Source organism: Astatotilapia calliptera, chromosome 3 (assembly GCF_900246225.1).
Source record: "Astatotilapia calliptera chromosome 3, fAstCal1.2, whole genome shotgun sequence".
NCBI classification, from domain to species: Eukaryota; Metazoa; Chordata; class Actinopteri; order Cichliformes; family Cichlidae; genus Astatotilapia; species Astatotilapia calliptera.
Genome location: NC_039304.1, coordinates 51078385 through 51095965, shown reverse-complemented (window position 1 = coordinate 51095965; position 17581 = coordinate 51078385). Strand labels below are relative to the sequence as shown.

The 17581-nt window shown below is 42.2% G+C and overlaps 1 protein-coding gene and 1 long non-coding RNA gene across 3 annotated transcripts in view; both read right to left on the bottom strand.

Moving 5' to 3' along the window:
* Positions 1–2497: 2497 nt before the first annotated feature.
* LOC113015623 (NACHT, LRR and PYD domains-containing protein 12-like) overlaps positions 2498–17581 on the bottom strand; it is a 28147-nt gene continuing 13063 nt past the window's right edge. The window contains exons 8-12 of the mRNA XM_026157678.1: positions 15527–17513; positions 14421–14594; positions 6019–6192; positions 4683–4856; positions 2498–3850 (exon numbers count right to left, since the gene is read on the bottom strand). Of these exons, the coding sequence (XP_026013463.1) occupies positions 3841–3850; positions 4683–4856; positions 6019–6192; positions 14421–14594; positions 15527–17513 (2519 nt within the window). The 3' untranslated portion in view covers positions 2498–3840. The remainder of the gene's footprint in view (positions 3851–4682; positions 4857–6018; positions 6193–14420; positions 14595–15526; positions 17514–17581) is intronic.
* Positions 9790–10328, bottom strand: LOC113019765 (uncharacterized). Of its 2 annotated transcripts, none has more exons than XR_003272078.1 (3): positions 10268–10328; positions 10115–10187; positions 9790–9833 (listed from the first exon to the last, which is right to left on the bottom strand). It is a non-coding gene; the product is annotated as an uncharacterized LOC113019765 (long non-coding RNA). The 2 variants fall into 2 exon arrangements; XR_003272077.1 differs by lacking the exon at positions 9790–9833 and adding an exon at positions 9984–10009.

Sequence of the window (17581 nt, the reverse complement as noted above, 5' to 3'; positions counted from 1 at the left end):
AAACCTGTTCCACCATAAACAGTCTGATAGAGCAGAGCTAACAGTTCATAATAGTGTGAAACAAAGTCACACATGTTTCATCTACTTTGGAACTCCATGTATGAAAACCGAGAAAATCCCTCATGTTCCTCTCTCTATCTCCAACTGTTTACATGAACATAAAGAACCAGTTAACTTTCTCTCCCAGCTCAAGACACACAGCTGATGCTAGCCAGGAAAACATTACACACTGACTTTAATACAAACACACACAGTGTGTTGTGTGAAGAAATCCAACATGAGCTGAACAAACAGTGAAGTTCCTAAAGACAAACTGTTAAAGGAGGAAACAAAGCAAACTTACAGTTTCTTCACACAGAGACACCAACAACAAGCTCCACTCCACAGCTGTGGACTTTTTTAAACACCATCCTGTCTTGACTTATGTTATTCTGCCTTTAAACGCTCTTTGCTGTGTTTCTTTCTCCTCCAATGAGAAATCAAATCAAACAAATGTTTGCAGGATTAAAATGGTACAATATCATATTTGTCATTTCCCAAACTGCACACGCTTGATTCGTCCCCTCAACAGCAGGATTCAACAAAATAAGACGTCCTTCAGACTTTAAAGTGCTGTCAATGAAATATCATAAACAGTTTGATTTCACCATAACTATTCCTTACTGATGATGTCACAGCTAACTGTTCATGACACTTTCATTAAATGGACAAAGTGGCCTCAGTAAAGGGCAGAAATGTTCATCATCCTAAATATCTGAAGCAAGTTGCATCATTTTGATGACTTAATTTCATAAACTGTCACTGTTTTTAAATCAATGCTGAATTCTTTCCAGCAGAGTTTCTTCAGTGGTTTGGATTTGAGCTTTGAGTGGATCCCTGAGCAGGAGAAAATGACACAGATGATTTCATTGAATAAGTTAGATGGAGGAGCATCATCAGAGCAGTCCAGATTCCAGGACTGATCCCTGAATCCAAACGCTCAGTCATTACTGAATCCTTTCCTTCTGCTTCTGCTGGAACTCACTGATATAGTGACAACTTCACAGATCAGTGGAAGAAGATTTAAAATTTACAATTTACACTTTCATTACAGGAAACTTTATTAAAACAGTTTAGCAAAATCAAATGATAATAATCAGATGACTTACAGTTTTTTCTGAATGCTTAAACCCTAACTGTGATTCCTGTAGCACAATCTCTAAAACTATTCAGACTTATAGCAAAACCACTCACTGAGTTTGCAAAACTAAAAGCACAAAAACTGCTTTGCACTCAGTTTGCAATTTTGTAACACACACTTTGCAAAACTGTAGGCACAATTCACTGCACAACACTCAATTACCAAATTTCCAACACACTCCTAGCAAAAGTATACACATGTATGGCTATCATTAACACTAATTTGCCAACTGTCTGGCACACTTTCACATGTGAAAACTTTTTTAGATAATTAGTTCACTTTGCAATCAGCCTAAGCACTATAATACAGGTAAGCTGTGTGTGCGGAGTACAATGAAGGGAGCAGAAAGAGTGAGAAGTAGAGGAGGCCGAGGAAGAGGACGTGGAGGTGAAGAAGTAGGACGAAGAGGACGACAAGGACAAGGAGGAGCAAGAGGAAGACGAGGAGGGGGGAGAGGAAGATGAGGAGGGGGGAGAGGAAGGGTAGGAAGAGTAAGAAATAGAATTGCTGATGACATCAGAGCTACAATAGTGGACCATGTCATCAACCGTGGAATGACCCTGAGGGTAGCTGGCCAACGGGTCCAGCCTAACTCGAGCCGCTACACTGTAGCAAGCATCATAAGGACATCTTGAAATGAGAATCGGTTAGTACAGTCACTTCGCACAAAGATTTGTAGCACTGCCATATGCCAATGAGAAACACACCAATACCATTGATGTAAAAATACTGAAATTGTTACTTTACAGAATTGCTAGATGACCAGATGCTGGGGGCAGAGGAAGCATGTTCACTGCAGACCAAGTAACCCATATAGTCATTATGGCGATTGCAAATAATCCTATACTTGGAAATGAACACTTGTGTTTGTTTTGATGTGTTTGAATAAACACCAGTACTTGAAGTTTGGATCCCTCTATGCTTATGGATCTATGACAGCAGTATGAGCTCAAACTGACATAGCCTACCTTGTGCACAGAGAAAGCAAAAGCCAGATGTGTTTTGTATTCATACCATCAGTGTGCAGTTGGCGCATTGTGTGCTTAGTAGATGATGGCTTGTGTGTACTGTTTGATACGGAAACACCATTTTTACGAAGGTGTGAAGAGTTAATCTAGCTGTGTTTGCTTTTGCAAGAGAACTACAATGTTTTGATGATTGGGTGACAGGTTTTCTTATTTGTGTGAAGAGTTTTGCAAAATTAGCCAATAGTTACAAAAAATGTGCTTAAGCAATCAGAAAAAACTGTAAACTCTACTGATGTAACTAAGCTACTCTGAGTTTGTTCTTCTCTTTAGTGAGGAGAGGTCAGCCAGGCCTAAAGATGCTCTTATCCCCGAGTTCTGTGTTCATGATAATCCCCCAGCAGGAGAGCAGCTGGGCCTCCAGTGGAAGTGTGATGTCATCCAAATCCTACTGAATGAACCATCTAACACAGCAACAATGAGCAGATGAAGCCAAAAATCACACAATCAGTTGACAGGTTCACAGGTTGGACTGAGGTTCCCCCTCTAGTGTCTCTGCTGGAGTCTTCAACATGAACCTTAGATCCAACCTGCTGACCTGCTCCTCTCACAAAGGACTCATTTATCTTTGATTAACAATAAAAATTCTTTATTATTAGGAAACAGAGAAAAGTTCTGTTTCAGCACTCTGATCATATTTAATCACATAAAGCTGGACATTAAGACCTTTGAACCTCTGAGCTGTGATGTAGACGCAGTCAGGGAGGACTTCTATATCTTTCTCCCCCAGGTCACATGACACTCCTACATTTGATTGTGCTATAAAATGATTGTAGGCCCATTTATTGACTAGTAATTATGAATAAAGCAGAGCTGTGTCTCTCTGTACTCACACAAATACCTGAGGAAGTCTCTGAATGAGCGATGTGAGGATCCACTGTTCTGAACCTCGGCTGACTCGACTCAGACTGACAGTTGATTTAGACTTCTGTGAGTAATCTGAGTAACTTACGCCGTAACCTTCCACGTGACCTGACGTGCACCTCCTGACAAACGTAACTATGCGTTGGGTGGACACATGGTGACTTGAATGGCGTGGAAGGTTGCAGTGTCAATTCAAGTTAATCAATTCGACAATTTTGTTAGGTGCGCTTACCTGAAGTAAACTGCTATCTATGCTAAGAAAGAAATTTTCTCACCTACTGGTGGTTGAGGTGAGAAAACAGCACCCCAGGTGCATACCCAGTGGGGCTAAAATAGATAAGCACAAAAGAGAGCAGAGAAAAGAGGTCCCATACTTTAGCATTGGCAAGTTGAATTAACCCCATGTTTGGGCTAGTCACTGCTGGCCTTAAGACATTGTTTCAAACAGTATTGATCAACATGTGTTCACAAAGCAAATGGCATAAAGTTTTATTAATATAATTGTAGATAATATTTGACCTTTGGGTCAAATATTATTGTACTAGGACTTCCATATTTGACCTTTGGGTCTTGTGATTTCAGCATGTAGGTTAAATGCTCAGTGATTCCATCATATAAAACACTCAGGTGTATGTATATGTATGGTGTATACAAGTATATATGATTACATAGTATATATGAGAGTATATGTCATATATTTCATTAAAAAATACAAATAAAAAATCAAATCGGGACACAGCTCATCCTCTCTCACCGTCCTGTTTACCATCATCAGCTCCACCTGCAGAGAGAAGAAGGAAGAGCAGAGGAGATAAACGAGTGTTTTTAGAGACTCTTCATCAGCTGTCAGTCAGTGATGCAGCACATCCAGTATAAAGAGCAGCAGGGACTTCAGTGCTGGGACTGTACTAGGACTCATTGTTGCTTCACTTTTTCTAATCTTTGGATTTTTATTGAAGTTAATGAAAATTTTTCTCACTTCTATGTTTTTTGGACTTTCATTCATTAGAATAAGATAAGACAAGATAAGATAAGATAACCTTTACTAGTCCTACAAGTTGAAAATTTATTTTGTTACAATAGAAAGTGGACAGTGCAAAATTATATAGCAAAAATTAGAGAACACTGGAATAGAATAAGAATAAGATAATGTACACAAATTTACATAATACAATAAAATAAAATACTATATACAATAAAACAAAATAAAATATTATATACAATAGGATAAAATAGAATACAAATGCTGTATGAAACATTTGTATTCTATGTTTTGTATAGCAGTCTGACCAAGGTTATTGTAAAAACACAATAACCTTGGTCTTTCAACTCTGAGCTCTTAAGGAACCCCAACAATCCAGATGGACGGTTCCAGCTGTTAACTGGAGGAATTTCATCCAAACATCTGCTCTCACTAAATTCTTCCTCACCTACAGACTGTGTTCTTCACTGCTTTAAACTTGGAAATGAATGCAGCCATTGGTCTGTGTGCTGCTTTTTTCAGAGAGCTGATTAGCTGTTGACAGTGTTTGATCAGAGTGTGTCAGCCGTTACTATAGTGACCATTAAGGCAGAAACAGGAAGTGTTTGTTTCCAATCAATAAGCTACTGACCTCAGAGTCTCCAGTCTGTAGTCTGGACTCTGCTGAAGGTCAGACAGCTGCTTCACATCTGGATCCTGCAGCTTGTTTAACCACAGGTTTAGCTCTCTCAGATGGGAGGGGTTGGACTTCAGCGCTGCTGCCAGATAATCACAGCTGATCTTCGACAAACCACAGCTTCTCAATCTGTACAAAGAGTGAAAGATGTAAGTTTATTAGACAAAGTATGTGCTTGAAATCATTCAGTGTTTCATCATCTGTTCAGAGCTGAAGAAGGTTCAGAGTGTAGAAGTTTAGAAAATGGAAACTCCAAACAGCTGAAGCCAACAGGAAGCAGCTTCAAACAGGAAACTGTGCAGACTTTTCAGACTATATGCCCCGATGCCGCCAGTTTGAGTTTGGAGATTTAAATCTCTGTTCTGTGACTAAGTCCTTGAATCATTTCTTCCAGTTGATCCAATAAGACAGACTAAGTATTGGACGTGTGTAGTTGCTCCATTAGGGGAGCTTCTAAATGTGATGTGATGGCCCCTCTGGGTCTGTCAGATCAAAGGACTGAAGAGAGCTCAAACTGGGCACACAGTTGTTCCAGTCTGGACCAAAGACTCTATACTGGGACTGAGGGACTGCTTTGACTGCACCCACTGGGACTTTTTAAAGGCTCATGTTCTCACTTAGATCATTGATTTCTACTTACATTTCTTTCTGGGGAAAATTGGGGATTACTTTGAAAACAGGAAGTATTTTCCCAATAAGCAGCCATGGATTAGTAAATCACTCCAACATGTTCTCAGGCAGAAGAAGCTGTCTTGTTATGAGGGAGAGAAGAAAAAGATTGAGGCACATAAACTTGTTCAAAGAGAGATAAAGCAGCTAAAAGGGGGGCAGGGATAGCTCAGTAGACAAGGTTATTGCTCCATTGTCGGAAGGTTGGTTGTTTGAATCCATTGAATGGCTACCCTGAGGTACCCATGAGCAAGGTACCGTCCGTACTCAGTGCTCCCGCTGTGCCTACTTAGTGGCTCCCCACTGCTTTATACATATTTCCCCACAGGGATCACTAAAATTCACAAAATTATTATTTAAAAGTAAAGCAGAGGATGAGCTGAATAAAGGACACTCAAGGCTGGCTTGGAAAGGAATGAAGTCCATGGTGGGGATGCAGAACAAGGACCAAAGATGAATGTGACACTGAATCAGCATAAGACATGGGAGGAAAATGATTGAAGTGTGCTGTGAACTGACTGGGAGATTTTCACACATTTTCCAGTCCTCCTTAGAACAACAGGAAGTTCCTAGCATATGGAAACACAGGTTAAGTGTACTACATACAAACATGGTGACTGACCTCACAATTTCAAGTCTACATCCTGGACTCTCCAGAAAACCACACAGCTGCTTCACTCCTGAATCCTGCAAGTTGTTGTTTCTAAGGTCCAGCTCTCTCAGATGGGAGGGGTTAGACTTCAGCGCTGCTGCCAGATAATCACAGCTGATCTTTGACAAACCACAGCTCCCCAGTCTGTATGAAGAATAAATGTAAGTTTATTAGACAAAGTATGTGCTTGAAATCATTCAGTGTTTCATCATCTGTTCAGAGCTGAAGAAGGTTCACAATGTAGAAGTTTAGAAAATGGAAACTCAAAAAAGCTGAAGCCAACAAGAAGCACCTTCAAACAAACACAACAAAAGATAAATCTCTGCATTTTCAAATTAAAGTCCTAAATTTATCACAAAAAACATGAAAAAGTCGTGTTTTTCATTCCAGGAACCACATGGCTTTACCTTTAAAAGTAAAGTTAGGAAGAAATGGACATATTTTAAGTCCAACACCTTTTTCCAGTCACATCATTAAAGTAGACAAACTACAAGCTCCTTTTCATTCCAACAAGTCATCTTCTGACCTGGACTAACAACACTGTAGACGGTCCCTGAGCACTGGTCTCACAGCCAGCTGCACATAGAGACTGTGGAGATTAGAGAAATATTTTCCTGCTATTGTTCATAATCATTATCATTACCCTTCCATTAATAATATAATCTACAGCATTGATATTGTATTCAGATGTTTAAACATATTGGCACCCAATTAGCCTTTATTACAGGTGCAGTTATAACCACTTTAAACTGTTGAGTTGAATCTATAATCTTAAATGCTTTTGAATGCTTTTCATAATCTTAAATGTTTATATGCAGATTATATTGCACTATAAAATAAAGGCCCAACTCTGAGTATAGTCTGGGCCTAAAAATCTTGACAGGAAACTGTAGGTTTGCAGAGCATGCTTTGCATCCAGGAAGTGAAACTACGTTAACCCTGATGAATCAAAAGCAATCTGAAGTGTCTTTTTGGGCGGAGATCTACAGCTGATGTTATGCAGTGTACATCTCACCACATGTGTTCATTAAAATCAATTGTTTGACGAAGCTCTTCTGGACCATGGTTGTTTATACTCTCGTCCTCAATATCGAACCCTTAACAAGACCAAAGTGCAACAGCGAAAGAACATCAGACACAAATTTGTTTCTATTGCTTTCACATAAACATCTACTGTCATTATTTTTACTCAACGCTGTGGAGTCCTTTATTGGAAATTCAAATGTGATTTTTATCAATCTGTTAGCATCTCCCAAACTCAGCTATGTGACTTCCAAATGAATAAAAGCAGCAGAAGTGGCTTTACAAATGAAAGAGGAAGAAGAAGAGAAGAGGAGAGGGAGAGGAGAGGGAGGCCACCCTCACCATCACTCCAGCTGAAAACATCACACTTCCATTAAAGTTGGTGAGAAAATGTTGAGCAGGATCAGCTGCTGGCTAATCTGGAGGCTGTAGCAGCTCACAATCACAATGGATTTCCACTCATGAAAAAGCTCAAACTGCTTTATTTCATTACCATATTCCAGTGAGGCCTCCATAATGATTTCAGCTTTTCTGTAGACACACTGTGTGTCCTGTATGACTAATTATTGAAGAAGGAAAAGAAGCTGATCATTCAAACTCAGGTGGCGAGGGTCCATCACAAATCTCACTGACAGCCAATAGAAATAAAGAAAAATTCAGACCGACAGTCTTTATGGGGTTAGGCAGTGAACTGCTCACGCTGCATTCAAATGCATCTCAAACTATTGGAATTGGATTCAACTTTTTGAAGAAGATTTCTTCTCAGCTGCTGTTTGGAACATTTCTTATTTGATCATGAACTGTATTAAACTCTGTAAATGAACTGAGAACTATTTCTACATTTGAAACTAGGGATTCATTTTCCATTCACTTCTGTGCGTTAGTGTATAAATGAATGTTAGACTGGGCTCCATGGAAACACTGGTCTCGGCTGCCTTCTTTCTGTAGTCATTCCAACAGAGTCCTTTCTCTTCTCCAGCTTCTGTTTGAAATCGTTTCACAGAGCCTGAATCCTGCTTTGTTGTCATGTTTGGGCCTGTGTTAGGCTGCACTGTGTTCCTCTGCTTTAACACACACCTAACCTGGGTTGTCTTAAGCAGCCATATCAGCTTCTGATACCATGAACATCATCACAGCTCCAAACTTCACCTTTGTTAGCTTTGACATTCATGTCAATCTTTTCTCTCTCTCTGCTTCCACAGAAGCTCAAAGTCTCTGCAGCTGGTTTTTATCTGCTATCATCAGATCTTCAGCAGCCTCACTCTCATCACTCACACACTCTACAGCCTCATCAGTACTGACCTGATCTTCACTGACTGATGGAGCACAACATGAACCTGTGGAGGCTGAAAAACTGTCCTGTCAAACATCTCTCTATCACCACCCCGCTTCTGTCAGCCTTTAAATGAACCCTGATCAAGTATGTCACTTCTATTTGGAGCAAAAAGGAAAAACTGTTGTTCAGTTATTTGGAAAGACACAACATTTCTGAAAGGACTCAAACTTCTTCATATTTATCTTCAGACACATTATTAACCCTATTCTTTAATCGCCATGATAGAACAGAGAAAACCCTACTCATAGTGGTCAAAACATTTATAATTCCATCCATCCTCATCCGCTTTATCCGGGGCCGGATCGTGGGGGCAGCAGCCTAAGCAGAGATGCCCAGACCTTCCTCTCACCAGCCACCTCCTCCAGCTTATCCGGGCGAACACCAAGGCATTCCCAGGCCAGCCGAGAGGTATAATCTCTCCAGTGTGTCAGGGGTCTGCCCCGGGGCCTCCTCCCGGTGGGACATGCCTCACCTCACCAACACCTCACCTAGGAGGCGCCCAGGTGGCATCTTTGTCAGATGTCAACTGGCTCCTGTCGATGTGGAGGAGCAGCGGCTCTACTCTGAGCCTCTCCCGAATGGCAGAACTTCCCACCCTATCTCTAAGGGAGAGGCCAGCCACCCTTTGGAGGAAGCTCATTTCCGCCGCTTGTACCTGCAATCTTGTTCTTTCGGTCACTACACACAGCTCCTGAACATCGCTTTTACACTCAGCTCCCTCTTCCCCATGACAGACCGGTGCAGCGTCCACATTACTGCAGCCGCAGCCCCAATCCGTCTGTCAATCTCTGGCTCCCTTCTCCCATCACTCACGGAAAAGACCCAGAGATACTTGAACTCCTCCACTTGGGGCAGGAACTCATCCCCGACACGGAGTGGGCACTCCACCCTTTTTCGGCTGAGAACCATGGCCTCAGATTTGGAGGTGCTGATCCTCATTCCCGCTGCTTCACATTCGGCTGCGAACCGTTCCAGTGCGAGCTGGAGGCCTTCACTTGATGAAGCCAACATAACCAAATCATTCGCAAAAAGTAGAGATGAGATTCTGAAGCTACCAAAGTTAAAGCCCTCCACCTAGAAATCCTGTCCATAAAAATTATGAACAGAATCGGTGACAAAGGGCAGCCTTGGGGGAGCACATCACCCACCGGGAATGAGTCCGACTTATTACCGGCAATGCAAACCAAGCTCTTACCAACGGTTGTATAGGGATCGAATGGCCTGTAGCAATGGGCCAGACACCCCATACTCCCACAGTACCTCCCACAGGACACCCCAAGAGACACGGCCGAATGCCTTCTCCAAGTCCACAAAACACATGTAGACTGGTTGGGCAAACTCCCATGCACCCTGCAATCGTGGCACACACTGCAAACAATTCAGGTCTCAGCGCAGCTGGGAATCAGTGCTATGTATGGCCTGTGATCTGGGAGAAAAAGGGAAGTGGCACAAACAATTAAACAAAAAAAACAAAAGGGAGGTTAGTCCGCCCTTACACAACTTACTCTCAATCAATAACCGCCTTTACGGCTGGACGGACTAACCAAAACAAAATTACAAATCAATCAAAAGAACGAAAAAAGGACAGCAGAGACAGCACAGCTGAAAAACAAACAACATTATCAATTAAAATATTACCCAATAAAATAGCAATTTTATAAAACCATTCAAAATCATGAAGCTAAAACAAACACTCAATATACCTACAATATTGATCAGTTTCCCTGCGCGCAGTCGATCTAGGGCTTGATCAATTCTTCTATTAAAATTCGTGGTCACACTAAAAAAGTCCAATGACACATTAAAAATAGGCACATGCAATAGCAAACGATCCAAACAAAAATGGCAAAAGTCTCTTACCGACAGTATACCCACTCGCACCTGAGTGAATTAATTGCCTCTGGTTTTTTCCACAGAAGAGCGCTCACTTCACCCCACACACCCACTACCTTTTCACAGCTCTTCAGCCAATCACCTGGCAGAAAGCAACAAACTGCCAGGTGACACTTGTTACACTACAAACCTATTGTTAAGAAATTTATTCTAAAACACTTCTTCAGTAAAGACTCAGAGAAGAGAAACACACAGAACTTCTTGCTAGCAAGGGCAGCCTCCAGAACTGAGACTCGTGCTGAGGAACTGCCCCGGCCTTTATTTATACTTCAGTGAGCGTTTGTTCTTTACATTAAAATGTGGAGGTGTACGTTTGTGTGCGTGTGTGTGTGTGTGTGTGTGTGTGTGGTGCTGCTGATCAAAGGGTCATATAACATAAAAGCACAAAAGGAAACATCCTTGGTCAGGAAGAGGGTAGTCTCCCCCTCACCCTAGATGGTTCACCCTGGGTAACACAGTGAAGAAGTCCAGCAGTTCATCTAAACAAAAGGCAGTTAGACTAAAACAGACATAGCTACGTTAAAACAATAAAACAATAAAACAAGGTACGACCTCTCCCCATGCTCCCAGGATGTGGGGGTGGACGCTAAAACACCTTGAAGTGTTACAGGCCCCCTAGGATGAGACATTCTTTCACTATGCCACCAACTAAACACTAATGTTTACATGCAGTATTCTACCATATACAAACTTATATAATTAAAAGATTATACTGACTTTTAAGTACAATTTCCTATTGACACCTATCATCCAGTGTTCCGCGACCAGGACGAAAACCGCATTGTTGTTCCTGTATTCGAGGTTCGACTAGCGGACGAACTCCTCTTTCCAGCACCCTGGAATAGACTTTCCCAGGGAGGCTGAGGAGTGGGATCCCCCTGTAGTTGGAACACACCCTCCAGTCCCCCTTCTTAAAGATGGGGACCACCACGCCGGGGTGCCCAGGGGTACTGCCCTTGATCTCCATGCAACATTATAGAGGCGTGTCAACCAGAACAGCCCTGCAACATCCAGAGCCTTCAGGAACTCGGGGCGGACCTCATCAACACCAGGGGCTCTGCCACCAAGGAGTTGTTTAACTGCCTCAGTGACCTCGCCTCTGGAAATTGGCGGGTCATTCCCCTCATCCCCTGACTCTTAATTTCACTGACATGTCTTCCAGCTCCCCTCAGGTTGGGTTTAATAAATGCCAGATCGGTGGCGAATAAGACCTTCATCCTGAAGGATTTCTTTTCTTCCCATGCACTGGATTTCCTCTGTTTGACTGAAACCTAGAGTTCACCCGGTGAGTTAAGCGTTTTTTCTGAACTGCTGCCCGCTGGCTGTGCTTATTTTAGTGCTCCAAGAGCTTCTGGTCATGGCGGGGGGTTAGCTGTTTTTTTAAAATCACACTTTGAGTTTAAGCAACTATCCTCATGGACACGTCACACCAGCTTTGAACTTTGCCTGTGTGAACTGGGCCACTCGCCTTCATTGCTGTGTGCAATAGTTTATCGGCCTCCTAAATATAACAAGGAGTTTTTATCTGAGTTTTCAGAGTTTCTTGCTGACTGTGATTTGGAGTTATCATATGGATTATCTGTCTGTATCTTACATGTGGCGCATGCTGTATTCTCTGACCATATGCCCATTCTATTTGACGTTGTTCCTCTTAGTCCTGTTGTTAAACCGGCTGCACCTATGCGATGCTATCGTGCCTTCGGCTCAGATACTGCTGAGGATTTTCCAACACTATTTGAACAACTTGTGTCCAGTCCCTCTGAGTCATCCTCCGTAAATGGATTACTATCTCACCTGGACTCTGTTTGTAAATCTGCCTTTGATGTTGTTGCACCTCTAAGACTCAGGCAGTGTAAACCCAAGTCCAGCCCTTGGCTAACCGATTTTACTCGAGCCATTAGAAGAGAATGTAGGAGATGTGAAAGACGATGGAAAAAGGACATGCTCTACGTTTCTCTGGAAGCTCTTAAGACGAGCTGGAAAGCTTATCAGAGGGCAGTAAAGACTGCCAAAAACTCCTATTTTTCACAACTTATTGCTGTTAATTCACATAACCCTCGTGTTCTGTATAATACCATTAATTCTGTACTGAATGCACAGGATCATGTTCTTTTGCAATCTTCTGAGGTGTAATAACTTTATCTTCTGTTGGCCCGGCTGTGCATGTTCCCTGTTTAAATTTTCTTATTGCTTTCCAACCAATTGTTCTACCTGAACTAGAGAAGCTTGTGTTAACTGCTAAACCATGCGGTTCTCCGAATGATGTCGTTCATCCCCGTTTTCTGAAAGAGGTGTTTCCTACTGTTGGACCACATATTCTGAACATAATCAATACCAGCCTCTTGTCATGTCAAGTACCAAGTGAGTTTAAGCATGCAATTATTTATCCCTTAAGCCAGGCTCAGATATTTCAGTAATGTCAAATTTTAGACCCATCTCTAAACTTCCTTTTCTGAGTAAGATCTTGGGAAAGGTTGTTCACACTCAGCTGATGGATTATCTAAACAACTCTCAAATGTTTGAATTTTTTTAGTCCGGCTTTAGGCCATTTGATAGCACAGAGACAGCTCTCATAAAGGTTATAAACGATATCCTGGTAGCGACGGACTGTGGTAAACACGTAGTGCTTATACTACTAGATATGACTGCTGCATTTGACACAGTGGATCACGACCTTCTGATCTCTTGATTACAGCATTGTGTGGGCCTTTCTGGCTTGGCACTCCTGTGAATAAAATCATATCTCTCAAACAGGAGCTTCTGTGTTAAGTTGGGCTCGTCATCGTCCTCTGTGGCCCCTCTGTCATGGGGTGTACCACAGGGATCTATTCTTGGGCCATTACTGTTTTCATTATATCTCCTGCCACTGGGTGCGATCTTTCGTAAACACAAAGTTGCATTTCATCTATATGCTTAGTGATGTTAAGTCATGGATGGCTCAAAACTTTTTAAATTTTAATGAACGTAGAACGGAAGCAATTCTGTTTGGCCCGAATCGTTTCTCTGACATCCCTGATGTTGACCTTGCTGCTCTGACCCCTTACCTGAAGAGCTCGATTACCAATCTTCGGTTAAAAATCGACTCTGCACTTACCTTTGATCGCCATGTGAATGGAGTGGTGAAATCGTCATTCTACCAACTCAGGCGTCTGTCGAAGGTTAAACCTTTTCTTTCAAGGAGACTGTTATCCACGCTTTTATAACCTCACGCTTGGATTATGGTAAGTCCCTTTTAATAAGGGTTGGACCGGAAAATCTGACACGCCTGCAACTAGTACAAAATGCTGCGGCACGGTTTTTATCTAGTAAAAGGAAATTTGAGCACATTACTCCGGTCCTGGCCTCCTTGCACTGGCTTTCAATTCAATTTAGGATTCATCTTAAAGTTCTTTTATTGGTTTTTAAATCTTTAATTGGTCTGGCACCTGTGTATCTGTCTGATTTGCTGAAGCCCTATGTCCCCACTCGTTCGCTCCGGTCAGCTGAGCAGCGGTTGCTCTCAGTCCTCAAATCACGGCTGAAACTGAGAGGAAACCAAGCGTTCTCCATTGTGGCTCCTACGCTTTTGAATAATCTTCCTCTTCACATTAGGCAATCGACATCAGTGATGGTTTTTAAATCCAGATTGAAAACACATTTGTATTCACTGGCTTTTGACTCTGTGGTTGACTAACTTGTATTTTATTGTTTTTGCTTTATTCATTATTTTATCGTATTTATTATTCTTATGGTAACTATTATGTTTCTATTGTTCAGTACTTTGGTCATCCTTGCGTGTTTTTAAAGTACTATATAAATAAACAATGATGATGATGATGATGATACAAACACTGCTTATATGGTACAAGTTCCTCTTTTTTGTCTGGCTTCCTGTATTTATTAATATGCTAGTATAGCTCTATACTAACTTCCTGTTTTTCAGTCTGGCTGAGCACTTAGTTTGTGAGTCACAAGTGGCCTTGCTTTACAACCCTTCATTATTAAAGTACATAAAACAATATAATCAGAAAACAAGCACTAAGAGTATATTAATTACATGACAACATCCTGAACATTTATGAACATCAATCAAAGATCTGAAATATAGAAAAACAAGAACATCTGCTGTCAGTGAACTCACCTCAGAGTCTTGAGTCGACAGTTGGGACTCTCCAGTCCAGCACAGAGAAGCTTCACTGCTGAAAACGTCAGGTCATTTAAACTCATGTCCAGTTGTGTCAGATGGGAGGGGTTGGATTTCAGAGCAGAGGCCACAACTTCACACTGAGTCTCTGAGAGTCGACACTGAGTCAGTCTGTGATTAGAAAATATAAAATGTGTTATTATAGAAGAGGAAATTCTGCATTATAAACAGACTGAATGTACATGAAGACAAAACGGAGTGACGTCACAATCTGATGAACGTCTGCTCTTTACATCTGTGCTTCAGCTCCTCTTACTGTGTTTGACATGACACAATGACTCAGTCTCTCTCAGACCTGCAGACTTTTAATGAGCATTTTTGTTTGGCTTTAATGTGCAGATGAAGGAGGGAAGATGGCATCACTTTAAGGCTTCCATAATGTTCACGGTCTGTCAGTCAGATCTGATCCAAAGTCAGACATTTGGACTGTTTCCTGTTTTGAATCTGACTCCAGAACATTTTGAATGAGTTCAGCTCAGTGAAGAGTTCCAGCTGGAGAAAGCTGATCTTTGTTTGCTACCTGCTGCTGTCAGGTACGACTGTTCAATTTGACATGCAGGAAAAATGTGGTAACTGTTACCAAACGGAGCAGAAATCTCATCACTGGACAATAATGACAACTGAACTCAGAGCTGCTGATATCATATCTGATTTCAAGTGAACTAAAAAAAGAAATGATTAGCTCATTTTATCTTTCTTTTTTTTTCTCTGTCACGATTTTTAACATTATAGTTCATTTCACTACAAAGATTCTTATTTCTGTCTTCTCTATAACAGGAGCGTCTGAATGACCAACAACAGCAGCCGCAGATTTAAAATACTGCCCCCAAATGACACAACACATGAACTACATGTAGAAGTGAGTCTACAATACACAGCATATGACTACCAATGCAGGATAATGCACATACACATTTCCTGATAAACAGAAAATATAATTTTATCTGAGAAACTCCAACTAATGAGAGTTACTGTGTACATCTGAAGAACTAAACTACTAATCTACACTAATAAAGTGTGTTAATGATCACATCTGGACTCACCGAGCCTTTTGGCAGTTCCTCACAGCTGGAATCAGTCTCAGTTGTCCCTGCTCTGATATGTTGTACCTCCGAAGGTCAAACTCATCCAGAACCACCTCTGACATCTGCAGCATGAAGGCCAGAGCTGAGCACTGGATCTCAGAGAGTTTCTTCTCTGATCTGTTCTCTGACTTCAGGAACTCTTGTATCTCCAGATGTACTGAGAGGTCGTTCATCTCCATCAGACAGTGGAAGATGTTGATGCTTCTATCAGGATACATGCTATCACTGTTCATCATCTTCAGGTTGTTGATGACTCTCTGGATGATTTCTGTACTGATCACTGTTTGACCCAGCAGACCTCCTAAGAGTCTCTGGTTGGACTCCAGAGAGAGGCCATGAAGGAAGCGAACAAACAGGTCCAGGTGGCCATTTTTACTCTGGAGGAATTTCTCCATGACTCTGTTCAGAAATGCATCGTATGATCGGAGATCCCTTCCAAAAAGCTTCTTGGTCATAGAAGTTATCTTTTGGAAGTAAATCATCTGCGTTCTCATCATAGTGCTCTGGTCCCAGACCTCTCTTGGATCCACGTAATCATTCACCAATCCTTCATCATCACTATAATTATCAGTATCACTATCATCATCTTCATACTCTTCCTCCTCATCCCAGATGAAGTTTCCCACCTGGGGACATAAGAAGTTCTCCACCACCTCTGTCTTCCTGTTGGTGAAACAGTGGAACATGTAGACTGCAGCCAGAAACTCCTGAATGCTTAGATGAACAAAGCAGTAGATTGGTTTGTGGAAGATCACACACTCTCGTTTGAAGATCTCTGTACAAACTCTTGAGTACACCGAGCCCTCTGTGACACCCAGACCACACTGTTCCAGGTCTTCTTGGTAGAACATATTTCCTTTCTCCAGATGTTCAAACGCCAGCCTCCCCAGCTTCAGAAGAACTTCCCTGTCAGCCTCCGTCAGCTCCTGTGGACTTGTCTCATGTCCCTCATCGTACTTGTTCTTCTTCCTCTTTGTCTGAACCAGCAGGAAGTGTGAGTACAAGTCAGTCACGGTCTTGGGCAGCTCTCCTCTCTCCTCTGTAGTCAACATGTGCTCCAGAACTGTAGCAGTGATCCAGCAGAACACTGGGATTCTACACATGATGTGGAGGCTCCTGGATGTCTTTATATGGGAGATAATTCTGCTGGACAGCTCTTCATCACTGAATCTCCTCCTGAAGTACTCCTCCTTCTGGGCGTCAGTGAAGCCTCGTAGTTCTGTTATCCTGTCAACACATGTAGGAGGGATCTGATTGGCTGCTGCAGGTCGGGAAGTTATCCAGACGAGAGCCGAGGGAAGCAGATTCCCCTGGATGAGGTTTGTCAGCAGCTGGCTGACTGATGACTTCTGTGTAACATCAGACAGCAGCTTCCTGTTGGTGAAATCCAATGAAAGTCTGCTTTCATCCAGGCCGTCAAAGATGAACAAAAGCTGACAGACAGCCAGCTTCTCTGCTGTGACCTTCTGTAATGTTGGATGGAAAACATGGATCAGCTCCAGAAGACTGTACTGCTCATCTCTGATCAGGTTCAGCTCCCTGAATGAAAGCAGAACCACCACACTGACATGTTGGTTCTCCAAGCCCTCTGCCCAGTCCAGAGTGAACTTCTGCACTGAGAAGGTTTTTCCAACACCAGCCACGCCGTTAGTCAGAACCACTCTGATGGGGATGGGTCTCTGTTGGTCAGGTAAGGCTTTAAAGATGTCCTGGCACCTGATTGGAATGCCATGGAGGGCGTCCATCTTGGAAGCTGTCTCCAGCTGCCTCACCTCATGTTGGGTATGAACCTCTTCACTCTGTCCCTCTGTGATGTGGAACTCAGTATAGATCCTGTTGAGGAGGGTTCTACTTCCTGTTTCATCACATCCTTCTGCCACACGTTCACATCTCCTCCTCAGACTGATCTTATGTTCATCTAAAAGCTCCTGCAGACCAACAACTGCTGAAAGAAAGAAAAACAGAAAGAAAACTCTTCAATGTGTGAACAACATCAGCAGACAGATGTTTAGT